The sequence below is a fragment of the Glandiceps talaboti genome, chromosome 10 (genome assembly GCF_964340395.1).
Source record: "Glandiceps talaboti chromosome 10, keGlaTala1.1, whole genome shotgun sequence".
NCBI lineage: Eukaryota > Metazoa > Hemichordata > Enteropneusta > Spengelidae > Glandiceps > Glandiceps talaboti.
The window spans coordinates 1,553,561-1,574,434 of NC_135558.1; the positions used below are offsets into that span (position 1 = coordinate 1,553,561).

General features: G+C 36.4%; 2 protein-coding genes across 3 annotated transcripts in view; both read left to right on the plus strand.

Annotated features, from left to right (window-relative positions):
- The window catches only part of LOC144440540 (band 7 protein AGAP004871-like), a 100,999-nt gene extending 91,777 nt beyond the window's left edge, over positions 1 to 9,222 (plus strand). Inside the window, exons 6-9 of one of the 2 annotated variants that reach the window (XM_078129918.1) lie at positions 2,142 to 2,197; positions 3,783 to 3,861; positions 4,143 to 4,312; positions 5,361 to 9,222. In XM_078129918.1, coding sequence (XP_077986044.1) covers positions 2,142 to 2,197; positions 3,783 to 3,861; positions 4,143 to 4,312; positions 5,361 to 5,382 — 327 coding nt within the window. In that variant the 3' untranslated portion in view covers positions 5,383 to 9,222. Of the gene's footprint in view, positions 1 to 2,141; positions 2,198 to 2,322; positions 2,379 to 3,782; positions 3,862 to 4,142; positions 4,313 to 5,360 lie in introns of both variants that reach the window. The other variant, XM_078129917.1, reaches the window with a different exon arrangement.
- Positions 9,223 to 10,618: 1,396 nt separating this feature from the next.
- Positions 10,619 to 17,020, plus strand: LOC144441400 (mediator of RNA polymerase II transcription subunit 27-B-like). Its single transcript, XM_078130967.1, has 8 exons — positions 10,619 to 10,809; positions 11,287 to 11,431; positions 12,714 to 12,841; positions 13,148 to 13,241; positions 13,901 to 14,008; positions 14,416 to 14,457; positions 15,957 to 16,034; positions 16,886 to 17,020. The coding sequence occupies exons 1-8, from the start codon at positions 10,619 to 10,621 to the stop codon at positions 17,018 to 17,020; spliced, it is 921 nt and encodes a 306-aa protein (XP_077987093.1).
- The last annotated feature ends 3,854 nt before the right edge of the window (positions 17,021 to 20,874 follow it).

Sequence of the window (20,874 nt, forward strand, 5' to 3'; positions counted from 1 at the left end):
ACCAGACATAATAGTCAATATTGTTTCACATTGATTTTTCACAAAACAAGCCATGATAACCTGGGCTGCCTGACTGATGTCAAAGCTCAATAAATGGAAATTGATTTTTTTTTAAATGTTGTTTGCTTATGTAAAATTGACAGTATGATCTAGAAACCATGTATGTATTCTGAGAAATCTGTGTGCAGTTTGTATGAAAAACATGACCATGCATATCTATTAAATATCAAATCCATTCACGTGACAACTCATGGTTGACAATGTTCTTTTCAATATCCTGTAAAAAAATTGCAAAATGTAATATTAACTAAAGAAGATACCTTCTCAAATGATTCCAGGGACTCTCCTGTCTGAATGAATATAATAAACAAGTTATCTCCCAATATTTGTCATTGATGTGAATGAATGAATGAATGAATGAATGAATGAATGAATGAATGAATGAATGAATGAATGAATGAAATTTATTTCACCAGATAACAAAAATAAGCTACACTTTCAAAGAAATATATGATACAACTATACAAAATGGATACAAAAGAAATACACAAATATGACGTCTTGCCAGACTTTTGTGTCTTTTGTCTCAGGAAACTCAAGATTATTTAAAGTATGGAGATAAAATATAATTTTCATGCATTTATGTTTAAAAAATACCAGAAATACATTTGGGATGAACAGAAAATAGTTACTGTGGTATTTTGATTTCTATTCTGATATTTTGTATACTAATAGTTATTGTAGTTGGCAGTATGTTGATCTTTGACGTGATTTTAACATTTTTTTGGTATAGTTAATTTGTTATAGTTTGTACACAATAACACAATGTATTTGCATTTACTTCTAGTTATGCCCCACCCACTTTTTTTATTGATTTTTCTTGGTAGGGCTCTACCGAGAGTTACCAGTTTAAAGATTTATTTCGCTTATTTTGCTGGAAGATTAAAATACAAAAATAAATAGTGATTAAACTACCTTTGTATACAGAAACACAATATACCAGTCTGGTAATTAGTGAAAGTTAGTCTTTGAGAACTAGCTGAAGACTGAAAAATCTCAAAATTTTCTAGTAGTGAAAATATCCTGGTTTATAGTATATCCCAATATAGACCATAAAAGTCCCTTATATATAGATAGATCTATTGTGTGTGTCTTGATATGCTGTTATATCATTCAACCATTATTCCTTTTTTATGCCCATTACCCAAGTGTAATGATTAATCAAATATATTATATTTTTCAGTCCACTTTGATTCACACCGCCTGCTGTTAGAACATAATGTACTCATTCTGTATGTGTTTTACCTACTGTGTCAACTGAGAGCCTGCTAACACCAGCCTGCTAACACCAGCCAGCTAACACAAAGCCTGCTAACACAAAGCCTGCTAACACAAAGCCTGCCAACACAAAGCTATATATAATGTTCATAGCTGATGCCGACATCCAATTGCTTGATTTTGTCCCTCCCTCTCTCCCTTTCACCGCATGTGTTTTGGTTTTCCATCTTGCAGTCATTTTCAAAAGAAGTGTAATCAGAGGTCTCCCCATGTGAGTGAAAATGATGGTGGTAAATGTAGTCAACAAAATATGGCTAAAACTACTCCAGACTTTATGTGATCTAAAACAAAGTTAGCAGTTTGATGGGTTCAGAAGTCACCAAGGTTTGCCATGAAACACTGGGAAATCATGACTTTGAGGCTACAATAGTAATCAACTATCACAGCCCTCACTTCTGGCTAAAAACTGCACATGAACAGCACCCCTAATGGCCAAACTATACAATCTTTTGTCTTTCTGCTAACCTGACTATGACAGTTGTCTCAAGGGTATACAACTATAGAACTAGTTACTTTGAAGTCTGGCTAACTTTTTCATGTACTGAGATATGCAAATGAAGCATGACTGAGAGCTCAACCTGACAAAGGAATATCATGTCCATTTTTTTAAAAAAAATGCTAACTACACAAATGTAAGACGCCATTTTCCATAGGTTTAAAACTTTTTAAACACACATGTATGACAATGTCAGTGATACTTCTCTATTTTTGATATCCAGTGATATCTGCAACTGTAGAAGTAGACATTTAGAACACACATACACTAATAAGCCACACTAATGGGTTTGTTTTCATGATTCTAGGTAATATTGGATGACGCCACAGACCCCTGGGGTATCAAAGTGGAACGTGTGGAAATGTAGGTGACCCCCTCTTCTTTCCCCTGACACCACCTCCCCACATAATGCCCCCCCCCCCCCCCCCCACTTATTGTGTAAGTCAGTTTATTATCATGTCTAATTGTAAAACATTTTGATACTGTAGACGGGTCTGGATGAAGCTACTGACCCATGGGGTATCAAAGTGGAACGTGTTGAAATGTGAGTAAAAGTACAAATGATGTATCAATACCGTCAAATGATACATCAATACTGTCAAATGATGTATTAAATAACTGTCAAACGATGTATTAATGCCGTCAAACGATGTGTTAATGCCATCAAATGGTATATCAATGTGAATGAACAATAATTCGTCAGTTGAGGCAATCTGGACAGACAATGTCATAAAGTGAAGTTGCATCACATCACACACTGTCAAGCATGTACACTTTGGAAGTGAATAGACTTAATTGCGATCACTTCTTCTGCCATAACACTCTTAGCATTGGATAACCCATGGCTTCTAAACTAAGTATTTTCTTGACAAGATATATGATCTTGGTGAAAAAGGAGGGATCACTGAACAAATTTTTGAAGTAGAGATCAAAATGATTTTAAGTCATTTTAGAATCCAATATGGCCACCAAATCCAATATGGCCACCAAATAGTAATTGTTGACTTTATGGTAAGATTGAAAGATTAATGATTTCCTTGAAAACAAACCAATTAACCTCTAGATTTCTGTTATTATTTCAAAAGGACGAGGCAAAGTTTTTAGAAATTTTAAAGAAATTTTATTTTCAGGAAAATTGGTCCCAAAGCACAATATTCTACTTTAATTAATATTGAAATGAAAGCAACTCCTTGGACACTGTAATCATTTGCCAAAGATCTACTTTATATGACAGCTATGCTTTCTAAGTCCACCCAACTATGGAATCACTAAAACCTGACAGCTATGCTTTCTAAGTCCACCCAACTATGGAATCACCAAAACCTGACAGCTATGCTTTCTAAGTCCACCCAACTATGGAATCACCAAAACCTGACAGCTATGCTTTCTAAGTCCACCCAACTATAGAATCACCAAAACCTGACAGCTATGCTTTCTAAGTCCACCCAACTATGGAATCACTAAAACCTGACAGCTATGCTTTCTAAGTCCACCCAACTATGGAATCACCAAAACCTGACAGCTATGCTTTCTAAGTCCACCCAACTATGGAATCACTAAAACCTGACAGCTATGCTTTCTAAGTCCACCCAACTATGGAATCACCAAAACCTGACAGCTGTTAGTACTTTAAAAACCTAGAACTGTATGGTTCAGCCTTCATCTTAAATCTTCACAGCACCTCTGAACTTTTCTTTGTTTTGGAAGCTCATTCTCCGATGAGGTGATTGATTGATTGATTCGATTGATTGATTTATTGATTGAATGATTGATTGATAAAGTGATTAATCTCTTGATTGATAATGTGATTGATTGATTGATTGATAAAGTGATCAATCACTTGATTGATTGATTGATTGATTGATTGATTGAAAAATTGAGCTATGGAATGTAAGATGTCTTGAGTTTATTCGTAAATAACTGATAAAATTGTGTTTGACCATTACAGCAAAGACGTGCGTCTACCAGTTCAACTGCAACGTGCCATGGCTGCTGAAGCTGAGGCTGCGAGAGAAGCCAGAGCCAAGGTAGGTCAGAGGTCAGAGGTCATAGGTCATCGTAATCTGCTGTGTATTTCAAGAGTATGTCAGTGTGGGTGATGTCCCAACTAAAGTACTTTTATGTTTGTTATAATACTATTCACTTTGTGTTATTCAACCTGCTAGTACATCGGGTTTACTTCAATACAGTCACATTTCTCTGAGTGCACAGACGTTGGGGTAATGTCATGTCAGCATTGCCAATATTCAGTCAACGTATTCTGCTGTAGCCAAGCCTAGACTAACATCTTTGTTATCTTGTGTTGTAGGTGATTGCTGCTGAAGGTGAACAAAATGCTTCACGTGCTCTCAAAGAAGCTGCCGATGTCATCAGTGAATCACCTTCTGCCTTGCAACTACGTTATTTGCAGACTCTAAATACAATCTCAGCTGAGAAGAACTCAACTATTATATTCCCACTGCCAATAGATTTACTGAGGTCAGTTTTGTATTAATCATTGCTCAGAAAAACTGATGTTACTGTCTACCTTATCATTTTATATCTCTCTCTCACTCTCACACATATAAATACACTAGTCTAGTTCCTGACAGACCGTATTCCAATTACTACGTTATCTTCATACTATACCATTTAGTCATATAATCCCATTACTCTTGCACAGAATTCTGTGCTCCTCCCTACAGTGTTCATATAAACATGATGATGTCATCGCGTCCCTGTCATTTTAGTTTAAACAAACTAGAGGTGGCACTGTCTGAGGTGGAGTCCTGGTTGGACATTTGCATATCATTATCAGTCCTAGCAACATAACAACGATGACAACAGCCTGCCAATTTGTGAGGGAATCACTCCTGACATGTACCGTTCCCGCTTTGCCCACCATGAGGTTGAACCACAATTAATGGCTTGAGTCACGGGATTGACTAGATGGTATAGTATGAAGATAACATAGTATGGAACACGTCAGGAACTAGACTATAAATACACATACACTTACGTACGTACTACATACATACATACATATTTAATGCTGACATATGCTTCATGTCAGAATAAAAATGTATAATGTTTTATAAATTCAAATAAATGTTATATCTATGAAATATTGAAATAGTGCTTAGTCGACATACAAATTGAAAAGAGAACATGATTTTTGGGTCAAAAAACTTAAACTCAAAAATTATCTTTTCTGAACTGTATATTTTGTGTTGTATAAGCTCTTTGGGCATATAAATTATCTTCACACACAGACACACACACACACAGACACACACACACACACACACACACACACACACACACACACACACACACACACACACATACATACATACACACACACAGCACACACTATAACCGGTGTGTACATACATACATATTTACATATGTACATGATACATACACACACATGTACACATCAGTGACACACACACACACACACACACACACATACAACTTCATATTAACCATGCAGTCACTCTTCATGTAAAATGCCAGTAACAATATGTTCTGTTTTTGTAAACAGTGGTTTGATGCAAAAGAAGTAAACAGAAGACAACACCAGTCATAAGAATTCTATATACCACATAATGCAAGAAGATTTCTATACACAACCCAGAAGTTTTATATTCAACCCAGTTTCAACAAGATTTCTACACCCAAACCAGTGGAAACAAGATTTCTATATACATTTCAACAGAAAGTCTACATGGCAACCAGTCAGTATTCCACAGCAGTCCAGATACCCATTGCATTGAATGATATGGTGACTTTGCTTTTTACTTTACATATTGTAACAAGTAATGTAATTATTCTCTGGTGTCTCATTCATGAGGACTGTGAGTTCTAAAAACAAAAAAAAAGTCAAAAGCAAAGTTACAACCAGTGCGTCACTGTATAACTCTTAACCCCTCCAGTGCAATACCTATCATCCCCATGATTACAATAACCATACAGTCTATACAATAAAAACAAGACATTCCCATTTACTTAGTAGGGGTGATAGATAGCATAGTAAAGGCTGCTGGATGTGCAATTTTACTCAGTGTTAGTGGTGAATGTTGACAATACCACTGCAAACTATTATACAATTCATTTGTAACAGCTTCTAGATCTTAAATACTACTTTATTTGAGGCTTCTCAATGCCGTCCTTAAACATAGCTCACAGTGATTGGCTGAACACAGATATAGTACACTACTTGGAGTCATGATGGGTGAATGGTTAGCGTGACCGGCTTGGAATCTACAGGTTGCAGGTTCGAGCCCCGTCATTGCCTGCTGTTTGTTTCTGAGTGGCTAAAGTCCTTGGGCAAGATTTGAACCACGACTGTGCCTCAGTCAACCCAGCTGTATAACTGGGGACCTGATAGGATGTAGGTTGCAATGTGAAGGCTTTAATCCTATGTGCTTAAATGGTTGCAATGGATTGTATGCTCCCCGGGGAGTTGAGGAAGACTTAAAGGGCTGTTGTGCCGTTCTGATCCGAGCCAGAGGAAATTATAAATTGTAAAGCGCTTTGAGCACAGAGTGGGAAAGCGCTATATAAGAACCCAACATTATTATTATTATTATTATTGTCATTGGTTGATCTTTGTAAACTTTTAGTGATGTCTTAAGTTCCTTCCAATATCATTTATCCAGGCTGAACATATACTGATATTTATACCAAATCTTGTTGTAGATCTAACGATCATTTTAAATCTTTCTTTCAAATCTTTCTAGAATGCATGGTCCCACCTGTACTCAATATTCTTTTGTAGATGATAACTACATTTTATGATAACTTTGTAATGTTGAAATCCAAATGTTGAAAGAATAATTTGATGACAAGTGGATTAAACCATGTTTTTTTGAAATAATTAATCTCCTTTAAACAAAAGATTCAATCATAACTTTTTGTGAAGAATTTCAATCAACTATATCATTATATCTTTGCTATGTACTTGTCATGTCATGTCCAGAGTATTTTATCCCATAATATTATCCATATATATATATGTATATATAGTCACTGAAGTGGCTGCAGTGCAATGGCTGAAGTTAAGAACGTGAAGTGCACCATCAAGAGGTGAGATAGTGGTTAGGATCTGTACAGTATTGTTGAATTTTATAAAGTTTGAAGGCAAGTAAGTGTGCCACCTAGAGCTGAGGTAGTTATCAGGATTAGTCGGTAATCATGTTGCAATGACAACAGCAGAATTTTTTCTATGAAATAACAAAATACGTAAGTGTTTTACCTTGAAATTGGATCGGATTATAGCCTTGTTGCCATGGCAGCAATATTTTGTTTATTTTAGTGTGTAAAATGAAAGAGTTATGCAAGCTAGAGGTGACATTGTCGCCTGGGTCAGCTGATAAGTCTGTTGCCATGGAAACAAGACAGTAAAAGTATCAATGTTGAAGTATTAAGTGATTTTTTCATCCATGTAAACCTGATACATGCATTTTGTGAATAACTCCAAATTGATGTCAAAAATACCTAATTTGGTAACAATTAGTCAGATGAAATGTTTAACTGTTTTAATAATCTTATATAAAATAATTGTTTTTGACAGTTAATGATATTAGACTTGTGTGTATTATTTATTCTTATACCTATTGTATCTTTTACTTAGTACATTGTATTGTAGTCTATTCTAGATTCTAGAATATTAACATTATAGATACGTTGTTGAAAGACTAAGAGTTCATTTGAAGAACTAAGGGTGGTTTAGACTATTAACTATTTTGTTATTTTTGTATTTTTGTTTAACTTGACTTTTAATAATTATCACAATACTATGTGCGTTCACCATGTAAACACTTAGACAATTCATACACTAGTTCTCTTCTTCCACTTTTGATTGAAAAACAGACATATTTTGAATAAATCGCTAAATGTGCTTCTTTAGTGTCTAACTGGATCTGACAGAATGATCCAAATTATTACTGAAGGTGGACAGTTAGATGTACATATTAAACTGACAAGTACTTTAATCACACCTGAATTTACATATAATGAAGCTAACCTTTTCACACTTCTGGTTAACTCCACACCTCCAGCAAAATTGGATCATTCTGTCAGATTCAGTTACACACTGAAGAAGGACAAGTGATTTGCAAAACATGTCTGTTTCTCAATCTAAAGTGGCAGAAGAGAAATTGACTTTGCAAACAGTTCTGTTGATATATGACATGTACAACCAGTGTTCAAACGTACGTACTGACATATCGTCTGTATGGTTTAAATCAAATCAGTCAAGTTACCATAGCAATTGTACATTTTCATTGTATGAGATATGGAATGCATAAACTTGAGTAGGAAAGTTGTTTTCAATGAATATGATGACTGATTTCTTGATATTGTGAAAACTAATCCATTCACTATGTGACAATTCTGAATTGTTTTGTTGAAATTGTGAACACACTCCATCACTGGTTGTAACTCATTTCAATAAAGTAATTACAATGTTAGGGTCGGCAAAGGTTCATCTAAATTGTTACATCTGCATATCGTAGTACTACAAAACTATTAAAAGGTGGAGTTTACAGAGTAATTTGCATGTTTGTCATTTTAAGGCAGTTTTGATTGGCAAGATATTTTCAGAAGTTGTCACAACATTATAACAGAAGAAAATAGCACACATTTAGAAATCTTGAATTATGCATGACATTAATATGTGTTTGGTATGACCTTTGACACATGTCTGATCAACATGACCTTTGACATAGAAGCTTAAGTATAGGTGTGTCAGATGAACTTATTGTCAAACACTTACATTGTACACTATACACTATGGAGAGACTTACTTTTGTATGTAAAAATGACTACCCTGTGCCAATTACACATACTAATTCATTTCTATTCATATATTTAGCATGTCATTTTATTGATAGATGTCAAAGAAAAATTATGGGTCAGCGTTTGCATATATTTCTCTGTCTAGAATAATCGTCTATAGTTTCCTGACTCAACATGATCATTGTCTACGTTGTCTGTACAGTTTCATTATTTTTAGTGAAAAGGTGATGTTATCATAACAACTTTAAACATAAATTGATATAGAACTCAGAATTGCAAAAAAGATTGCATGTACTATTTATTTTACCACAGTGAAACACCTACACTGAAACTGTGACCAGAGGTTGAGAAAGAACGTTTACAAATTTGTTCTCTTTTCATGTAAGACTCAAGAGGCTGGACAAGTTGTTGTTCAATCACCATAAAGGTTGTAGAAGCCATGGTGTATTACCAGTGTCATGAAATCTTGTAGAAGCCTTTAAAGTTACTCTATTACCAGTGCAATAGAATATGTATTCTAGTTATATTGTAGAAAAGATTATGCCTTCACTTTATAAATGTTGTTACAATTGCCTGCTTGATACGTCAATAAAAATTATATTTCTGACCCACAACATGTACAGATGATTATTGGTGTGTAGCATGTATCTTGTCATGATTGGATGAATTGATGAGTTGTCTAACACCATATCTTCAGTAGTGTCACATTGCAAACTGAAAAATAATTATACTTTTGGCCTGTATGACTCAATTGCCTAGTCAAGTTCTAATATGATCTGTGCATGTTACAATTTACTCTATGCGTTTGATGTGTGAAGATAAATGTAGTATGATTTAGCCAAATATGTAAATTGTAACATGGATTGTATTGGATATTGTTATCAGTATATTTGAACACATAATAATTATTACTAAAGGTTACAAATCACAGACGAAATAAGGGGAGAACCATTTGATTTCAGGGGGGTGGGGGGATTGTTGACAGATGAAGGAGAAAAAAGAATAATTTGATCCGGTGATGGCTTGAGAAAAAAATTGTTCCAACAGACATAAGTAAAAAAAAAAATTGTTGCAATGTGCTACAAAACTGGTAACCGAGAAAAAAAAATTTGCATTGCTTCTGCATGTGGAAAAAATAATTTGATGCAGGATTGACAATAGAAAAAAAATGCGGTTACAGTGATGGGGGAAAAAAATTGCTGCCATAACCACCCCCCCCCCCCCAGCCGAAATCAAATGGTTCTCCCACAGGGAGCTTAGGCACAGTTAGTTTTGTTTACAAATAAATACAAACAAACAAGTAAACAAACAAACAAAACACAAACAAGTAAAAACAAACATACAAACAAACGAAAACAAACACAAAAACAAACAAATAAATTAACGGACACATGAGTAGATACATACATGAGTAATCGACAACGAACAAACACTACCCCCCCCCCCCCCCCCCATGGTCACATCTGGAATTTGCAGATCCAGATGTGACCATGGGGGGCGGGGGTAGTGTTTGTTCGTTGGTTTGTTGTCGTTTACTCATGTATGTATCTACTCATGTGTCCGTTAATTTATTTGTTTGTTTTTGTGTTTGTTTTCGTTTGTTTGTTTGTTTATTTGTTTTGTTTATTTGTTTGTGTATTTGTTTGTTTGCGTTTTGTTTGTTTCTTTGTTTGTTAACTTGTTTGTTTATATTTGTTAACAAAAATAACTGAGCCTGAGCTCCCTGTGGTTCTCCCAGAACAAAAGTGATGAAAAACATGAGTAGAGATTTTGAGGTCATGACCTCACGAGACTATCTAGGTCGTTGTTTCTTTTTTTCTGATTCCACTATTGTCTCCCCTCAAAAGTGACCCACTGTCATATAACAACTGTTATATTAAAATAAATATTCTCAAATAATCCCTTAAAAAGGAAGTTACGATTATAAAGACTGAATATAGAGATAAGATCAAAGTAAGGTTGAAAGTATAATTTATACCAAGTTAGAGAGTCCGAGTAAAGATGGCGGATCCCGGTAATTTGGAAACAATCAACGCTGCGCTTGCCGCAACACAAAGACTCAGATCGAGTGTAACAAGGGTATTTAATCAACTGAAAGATGGCGTGAAAAATACCAAAGGAGATGCAAGTAAAGAAAAAGTGTTTGTTTCAGAGCTGCAACAAAGTTTGTCGACGGTGAACACCGATTTCAGGTGAGTCGCGAAGGCTGAACCATTGACACCGTGTTACTGTTAGTGTTATTAGGTGTGATACAAATATAGCTAACTTTTAATGCGATCAGGCGTCATGATAAAATACAGTTTGGTTTATGCATGGATGTATTAGGGGAGCTCCCCTTATACATCCATGGTTTATACTATCTGTCTAAGTTAAATCAAGGAAGACAAACGGTACCCCGATGTACACAAACATATCTAGCAAGCATGGCATTGGTAGTAGTATACGTGCTAAACTAAAGTAAAGACCAGTTTTCCAAATAAACTGCACATTCAGTAACTGTTAACTTTCCCAGGAAAGGCACTCACTCCTGTAATAACAAAATCGAAAGCAAACAACAATATAGAAGGAAATAGAGGTAACATTAAATAAAGCAATTGAACTGTATTCTCACAGATTGGTCAGAACTTGTTTGATTCTGACATGTTCAGTATGCTTGTTATCATTTACAGTGAGCTGGACAAACTCAGTGGTACATTACAGAAGTTTTCTGATCCTATTCCAATGGGAAACAGTGGTTTGCTAAGTTTGGATCCCGTCCATGATAAGACTCCAATGTACACACAACTGTTACAGACTTACAAATGGTCAACTAAGGTAATGGCCTACATACAAATCGTATTTTACAAAGGATTTTTTTTTCACTGACTACTAATTTCAAGTACACCCTGTGTGTTTGTTAGACAAAGAGTGCTCAGTGTTTTTGCTAAGGTTGGGGAACCCAGGTAACAGAAAGGGGTAAAAATGGCAGTGTTTCCCCATAGACTCTATGGTAATTTTGTTTGGGAATGCAGGTAAAATGACATGGGAACCCCGGTAGATTTTTCCTACTTGCCTCCCTTAGCAAAAACACTGCTATGCAGAGAACTAGAACATTTGTGATTTCATCACAAGCAGGTTTTCCCATAAACCTTTGCAGGAAATGTCCAAAATGGCTGAAACATGTCAAGTGCAGTAGGGCTTCTTTAAAGGATTTCAAAGTTGGGTGATAATTTATCACCAAGTCATGTTTAGTCCTATTTATGCTGGGGGGGAGGGAGGGAAAGGGGGGTTATTGTAATTTCTGTTATAAACCTATAAATATGATACCAGATCTTTTGAGAAGACATCGTATCCGCTAAAAATACATGTATGCAAACTCATGCAGTCAAGATAAATTTATGAATAAATATATCTTTGAGTTTACTTATCCTGTTTTACAGTACTTATACACAGTATGTTCTTTTTAATCTTTCACACCTCTTTTGTGACTAGAATGACAAACCACTGATTGAAAATCTCCATGCATAATTGCCCAATCATCTTGTTTGTTTGTTAGCTAGTGGGTTGTCGCATTCAATTGAGTGTGATATGCAAATCAACACACATACAGAGCCTTGTCCATCTTAGCTGAACGTTGTCATTTGCATATCATTATAGAGCCTTGTCCATCTCAGCTGAACGTGGTCATTTGCATATCATTACAGAGCCTTGTCCATCTCAGCTGAACGTGGTCATTTGCATATCATTACAGAGCTTTGTCCATCTCAGCTGAATGTGGTCATTTGTATATCATTACAGAGCCTTGTCCATCTCAGCTGAATGTGGTCATTTGCATATCATTTCGTTTGAATGTGACCACCTGCTAGCTGACGAACAAGTTGATTGGGCAATTATGCGTGGAGATTCTCAAACCATGTTATCAACGGTTTGTAATTCTCGTTTCAAGCGAGGGCATGAATGATTAAACAGAATGTACTATAAGGAATATACTATAATATACTGTAAGTGCTGTAAACAGGCTGACTATTACTATTACTATAATTCATTTATTAGTGATCAACAAGTATTTGGTTCGTTCTCTATACCGTAAAAGTAATTTCTATTCCTCTTTTAATAGGTACAAGCACATAGCAGTCTAGCAAGTTCAATGCTGACACAAAATTCATTAAAAAGAACATCTGTACCAACAGGAGTTTCAACAAAACGAAGGAAAGCAGCTCCTACCAGTCATTCAATTTCACCACAGTAAGTAACCTTTGACCTGGGCAACCTTTGACCTTTCAACACTTTACATACTATCTACATTGATTGTAGCATTGCTTAAAGTGGTCATATGGATGAGAAATGGGTATTTGTTTTGGATTTTTAATGTATAGAACAATTTTATCATGCATCCTACTTGGAAAATCAATGTGAAATAGTACATGCAAAGTCTGTATTTGTAACTCAATAAATTGTCAAGGACTAATAATTATTAATGTTTAAAATGTTTGTTTTTGTATGTTTGTATGTTTTGATTAATTTCTATACTTCTTTATATCACATTGACAGTATTGTAGATACAGTAATTACAAATCTAGACAGAATCTTCAATGATATGTCAATATCAGTTAACAGACCAAAAGGTGCTGGAGCAGTACTGCAAGTAAGTGGATCATGATTGTGTAAAGTACAGGATATGATGTGATTTGGTCTGTGATGTGAGTTTTAATTTTGTAATTGTATTGTGGAGCCATAGGTGTAAATCTGATTCAAGTCTGATGAAAAAGTCAGCTTTTTATTTGTATTACATTTTACATCTAGTGTTGTAGGGGGAGGGGCAGTGCTGAGAGATGATGTGTTGTAGGGGAGGGGCAGTTCTGAGAGATGATGTGTTGTAGGGGGAGGGGCAGTGCTGAGATGATGTGTTGTAGGGGGAGGGGCAGTGCTGAGATGATGTGTTGTAGGGAGAGGGGCAGTGCTGAGAGATGATGTGTTGTAGGGGGAGGGGCAGTGCTGAGATGATGTGTTGTAGGGGGAGGGGCAGTGCTGAGATGATGTGTTGTAGGGGGAGGGGCAGTGCTGAGATGATGTGTTGTAGGGGGAGGGGCAGTGCTGAGATGATGTGTTGTTGGGGGGAGGGGCAGTGCTGAGAGATGATGTAAAGAAAAGAAAATTATTTTTCACTATCAGATTGTATGCATTAAAACTTTCCAGATGAATAAGGCAGTGATGTATACATTGACATTATGCACTTAATTCAAATTTAGAGTTTATTATCATGAAAGAAAAGAATCTACAAAGTTATCTAATTTTATCTTAAAGGTCACCGTTGGACGTACATTAAGTGCAGTAGTGGTACTACGAGGACTTCTCATAGAACATGTGATTGTCAGGGGTTATCATGAACATTCACATAAAGATGACGGCCAGGTACAGAATTCACAAATTTATTCAAAATTATCAGAACATTGTAATATACTGAGTGTTACGAGGTGCTGAGTGTTATGGGGACTTCTCAAAGAATACTGGAACATGTGACTGTGACAGGTTCAAATTCTTTTGAAAACTGTAATGTAAGGACTCACAATTTATTTGAACCCAAAAATGTATTTATACTAAGATTAAAGTGCCCGTGAAATTCAACCAAAAACATTGATGTTGTTTCCTTTGCCTGTGAAGTTGTTGTCACAACATTCCTAAAACTATGTCTACAATACAAATTGAAAGAATGGTAGTAATATGCCAGCAATGAGAATGAATTATTTTCACTGAATAAAAACAAAATAATCTGGTTTGTATGTTTCCATAACTGATTTACATTCCATTTTGTATTGTAGCTGGATATATGGACGCCTTCCAGGTACCAAGTTTTCCAAAAAGTAAGAACTGTTTCATACATTTTGTTTTCCATAGTACTTTGCTTCATTCTCAATGTTCTAGTGTAAAGGTGTTACCAGGAAACTTGTCTCTATTACCAGGTAGACTGTCTCTGTTACCAGGTAACCTGGCTCTGTTCCCAGGTAGACTGTTTCTGTTACCAGGTAGACTGTCTCTGTTACCAGGTAGACTGTCTCTGTTACCAGGTAGACTGTTTCTGTTACCAGGTAGACTGTTTCTGTTACCAGGTAACCTGTCTCTGTTACTAGGTAGACTCTCTGTTACCAGGTAACCTGTCTCTGTTCCCAGGTAGACTGTCTCTGTTCCCAGATTGACTGTCTCTGTTACCAGGTAACCTGTCTCTGTTACTAGGTAGACTCTCTGTTACCAGGTAACCTGTCTCTGTTATGAGGTAACCTGACTCTGTTACCAGGTAGACTGTCTCTGTTACCAGGTAACCTGTCTCTGTTACCAGGTAACCTGGCTCTGTTACCAGGTAGACTGTCTCTGTTCCCAGATAGACTGTCTCTGTTACCAGGTAGACTGTCTCTGTTACCAGGTAACCTGTCTTTCTGTTACCAGGTAGACTGTCTGTTACCAGGTAACCTGTCTCTGTTACCAGGTAGACTTTCTCTGTTACCAGGTAACCTGTCTCTGTTACCAGGTAGACTCTCTCTGTTATGAGGTAACCTGACTCTGTTACCAGGTAGACTGTCTGTTACCAGGTAACCTGTCTCTGTTACCAGGTAGACTCTCTCTGTTACCAGGTAACCTGTCTCTGTTACCAGGTAACCTGACTCTGTTACCAGGTAGACTGTCTCTGTTACCAGGTAACCTGTCTCTGTTACCAGGTAGACTCTCTCTGTTACCAGGTAACCTGTCTGTTACCAGGTAACCTGACTCTGTTGCCAGTTAGACTGTCTCTGTTACCAGATAGGCTGTCTCTGTTACCAGGTAACCTGTCTTTCTGTTACCAGGTAACCTGTCTTTCTGTTACCAGGTAACCTGTCTCTCTGTTACCAGGTAACCTGGCTCTGTTACCAGGTAACCTGGTTCTGTTACCAGTTAGACTGTCTTTGTTACCAGGTAGACAACAAACTCTGTTATGGGGAGACCATCTCTGTTACCTGGGAAACAGACTGAGTTACCAGATAGACAATCGGCTCTGTTACATGGTAATCAGGCTCTGTTACCAGGGAGATATACTCTGTTACCAGGGAGATATGCTCTGTTACCAGGGAGATATGCTCTGTTAATGTTCCTAGATATTCAGGCTATGGTGTCTTCTGTCTCTTTTCACTACAGTCAGCTCAGATCTTGTATCTTGCAACATTCTGTTGCCATGGGGATGACCTTGCTTGTTATTTCATTTACAGTGTTGTGTGTTTCAGAAGTTATGTATATGTCATTTTTTGGTATTCCTACCCTATTGTTGCAGGTTCATATCCTTTACAAATATTGTTTCCATTGTTCTCACTTTCTCTGTGTTTTTTGTCACCAGTTGACAGACCATGCTATGGCAGCAATGTTACACTACCACTTGCCAACAGTACCAGAAATTGCAATCAAGTCATTTATGGTAAGAAATAGAAACAGTGCCCTCTGGTGGCAATGTCTCTCTGTACACAGATAGCAATCAAGTCATTTATGGTAAGAAGTAGAAACAGTGCCCTCTGGTGGCAATGTCTCTCTGTACACAGATAGCAATCAAGTCATTTATGGTAAGAAATAGAAACAGTGCCCTCTGGTGGCAATGTCTCTCTGTACACAGATAGCAATCAAGTCATTTATGGTAAGAAATAGAAACAGTGCCCTCTGGTGGCAATGTCTCTCTGTACACAGATAGCAATCAAGTCATTTATGGTAAGAAATAGAAACAGTGCCCTCTGGTGGCAATGTCTCTCTGTACATAGATAGCAATCAAGTCATTTATGGTAAGAAATAGAAACAGTGCCCTCTGGTGGCAATGTCTCTCTGTACATAGATAGCAATCAAGTCATTTATGGTAAGAAATAGAAACAGTGCCCTCTGGTGGCAATGTCTCTCTGTACATAGATAGCAATCAAGTCATTTATGGTAAGAAGTAGAAACAGTGCCCTCTGGTGGCAATGTCTCTCTGTACACAGATAGCAATCAAGTCATTTATGGTAAGAAGTAGACCTTACAAAATAAACAGCTCCCTCTGGTGGCAATTTCTATCGTTATATAGATAGCAATCAAATCATTTATAGTAAGAAATAGACTGACCTGACAAAATTAAACGGTGCTCTCTACTTAACATTATGAGGTCATAAAGGTCACCACTGAGGGCGCTAGCCAGAGGTATTTGTCACATGTCAGTTTTATTAGGCAACCCCCAGTGGTCCAAGGTCTTGCTACAACACTAGATGTGAGTAACTTTATTTTTTTTTGTTCTCTTTCTTTCCACAGACATGGTTGCACAGCTATACTACATTGTTTTCAACACCATGTCATAGATGCAGTAAATATCTCAATAACAATTTACCACCAACATGGCGAGACTTTAGGAATTTAGAAGTTTATCATGACAGTTGCAGGCAATAAATTATACAGACATGGGGTGGGAGGGAAAATGGGGAGGGGTCAGGGGATTTATTGAATGAAGGGATCATGGGGATAGGGTGGGGGTGGGGGGAATCTGCCAGGATAAGCTGCCAGTCGTCTAATATGTGTAAACCTTTGAATTCCAGAAAATAAAATAATTACAGTTGTGCAAAAGTTTTGAATTTGAGTAACAATAAAGCCATTCATACTTCTTACTATTTTGTTCATTTGCATCAATCTTTCAGTTTTGTGACTGAGATATTCCAAAAAAAATGATTGGCAGAATTTTTTATATGTATCACAGGAAGCCTGGTAGCAGAAGGGTGGAATTTGGTAAAATTTGAATAGATTCCATTGAAACATGTATACATACACATACACAGAAACACATACACACTTCAAAGAGGGTACTTCCAAAAAATAACTATTTTCATAAATATCCTACTACAAAGGACAGTATCTAAGACAAGTCAGTATATGAAATATAGTAAAATTTATTATTAGCACCTTTGAAATCCATAAAGCTGAGATGAAATGAAAACAATGCAGACTACAGAACATACTACGGATTGGGATAAACTACATACCCTTACATGTCTATCTTATCTATACTTTTATCAATTCTGATATTGTAGCCTACTCTAACAGAACCAAGTGATGCATAAGTTCAGGTGTGGTGTACTCTGGGTATTTGTATGAATATTAACAGTGCTCTCTGCAGTCATACTTCCATGAGTGTAGCAAATCAATGAAACTGCAGCAGAAAATACCTTAGGCAGAAGTGCAAATCTGCAAGTACGTACACTGGCACTCACACAGCATTGGGTTCTGTTATTATTACATATGTTTCTCCAAATTTCTAAACAAATAGAACTACGTGTTCACCAGATTTCTTGGACATGGAACAACTGCATGCTAATTTGCATACAGAAATGCAATAATGTGTGCAGTAAACCCTAGACCCTCCACCCACGTTGGTAGAGGGTCTATGGTTTAACACTGCAATGTAAAACCAATAGTAGGATTTACTGATGAAAATAATCACTGTATGTAACAGAACGCCATGACACATCAATACAAATGTTGCATACTCTGGGTTATTTGCACAAGTACTTGCAGTGTTCTCTGCACCCATACTTTCATAAGCATAGCGAGTGAAAGTCCAGCAAAGAACACTGCAAGCATGAGTTCAAATACCCATACTGGAACCCAAGTACCCATACTGGAACTCGTGTGGAATGGGGTTCTGTTATTATTGCATATGTTTATCTGAAACGGCAAATTTGCAATAAAATCATACACGTGATTTCATGTGCAGCAAACGATCATGTCCTCATTTGCATATCATTTGCATGCAGGTATGCAATAATAATGTTTTCGGTATTGCACTGCAGTGAAAATACCCTTAGTATGTGCGCACACCAGTGCAAGTAATCTCTGGTACATATGTAATAATACCTAGTCTCGGTTATACAAAGGAATCTGCAGCATCTTATGAAGGGTATGAAATCAATTGTGTGAACCCTATCTAAACTATTTCAGTGAAATTATTCAGAGCTAAAAGTCAAATTTTGCAGCATGTAAACCTTGGATAGATATAACAAAAAAAGTCAAAACAGCTGTGAAAGGTTTTCAATATTTAAAATATACTGTTGACCAGTTATCCTGAAACAGATATTGATTAAACAACGAAATTGAACAACAATGTACTTAGTATTTGATAACATAAGTTTAACCTTGAAGACTTGGGTGTAAAATCAGGAATGGGAGGTTATGATGCATGATTGGAAGGATGGGGGGGGGGGGGGGGTTGTAGGTCCTATGAGGGGGCATCATCCCTGTCATATGTACAGGAGAATTGCTTGTGTACATTTAAAGAGAAGATATACAAATGTGTAAGTTTTTGTACTAATGCAGACTTTTTCATTGATGTTGCATTCAATTTTACTGCCAAGGAAATGACCATCCCTTCCCTTTGGGGAAAGGGAGATTAGACCACGCCCACAATAGCTGATCTGTCAGTCTAATGACATCATCGGTCTGGGCTTATCAGCCTGCCCTAACTATTAGGCTAATAGTTTGGGGAACAGAGATTAGACCATGCCCACAATAGCTGATCTGTCAGTCTAATGACATCATCGGTCTGGGCTTATCAGCCTGCCCTGTTTGGGGAACAGAGAATAGACCATGCCCACAACAGCTGATCTGTCAGTCTAGTCGGTTAGTCAGTCTAACAGCTGGTATACACAAAAAATTCATAAGGAAAACTCTTGAGGGATGATCAAGCTGTAAGGCGTTATCAGAAATTGACAATGATGTCAACAAGAGGAAGAAAGTTCCTTACTAGTGAGACCATGTTTTTTTTGTATATCATTATCATGGTTAAATTTGGGTTTTCTCATGACAAATTTGTTTTATTGTATATACAAAATTTATCGTATATACAAAATTTGTATGCAAACTGTCCATCACATATTTCCAAGCAACAACCATGTTACTTTTTCAGAATTCCTTTTAGAATAGACCACTACAAAATGTCTGACCAAACTTTTACAACCAATATTTTATGCTTTATAACATTTTACTGCACAAAGTAAGAAGTTAAACAAGTTCTGATTTCACAAATAAATACCTAGAAAGTTTATTCTTGAATTTAAAGTAATGGTCCCTTTGAAGTTAAAAATTCATTCAGTTTACATTATTTCCTTTGTTTTTTCACTTTTTTGCCCTTGATGAAACATGGTGTGCTAGTCCCTGTGTCATCACATGACCTATCAGTTTGTGTGAGCCTTCAGGTAAACTAGTAATTGCCATTTTGGATCTGCCATATTGAATTACCACGGAAATGTATAATTCCCACAATCCTTTGCTCTATATTTTTGATTGGTTGGTCATCTTAGCCAATGAGAGCATGAGATGCAAATACTAGTTATATGCAATACATTTACACAGGAACCAGTGAAGATGCATTGTGGTAAATGTGATGTCATCACGAGGTTTTCCCATAAACCCTTGCACGAAATTCCCAAAATGGCTGAAGAAGTGTCAAATGTAGTAGGGGTACAAGATTTCAAAGTTGAGTAAGTTATCAAGGTGTTATTTTATCACCAAAAATAATATGTAAGTTAATAGCTGTAATCAATACAAGTCTGCTTCAGACAGAACTAAGTCTGACTGCACCAACTTCTTTGGGAGACAAATGTCACATACCTATTAAAACTATGAAGTGAAGTTAAGTATTAAAACATCAAATTTAAAGTTTTATGACATTAGACAAAATAGATAATGTGTCAACTGGAGGAATAAGTGATTACAAATCTCCACACAAAAAGTAGTCAATGTGAAAATGAGAAACTATTTGTACTGAAAATATGACAAAAGAAGGCAGTGATGAGAGAAAATAAGTACAAAAATATGTGTTAACTTAGTTCTGCATTTAAGCATATATTAAAGTACTAATATGTAAATCACATAGATGAATCTATAGACTTCTACTCACAATCACAGAGTACAAATTCTTCTTACAGAGTAAATGTAGCATATATAGAAAAAACACTGAAGTACATTATTTGCCGAGGCTTTTACAGAAAATTTCAACCCAACCTCTTTACAATTCCAGCATATGCATGGTACAATATAATCACTGAGGAGAAATGATATCAAAATTATACAAACTTAAATTCCAATGTGTTACCAAACTATTTGTTACTGCTAGCGCTATCATCATAATCACTGTGTGCATCAGTATTGTCAATGTCATCACCACTACCATCATCATCATCATCACCACCACCACCACCACCACCACCACCACCACCACCACCACCACCACCATCATCATCATCATTACCACC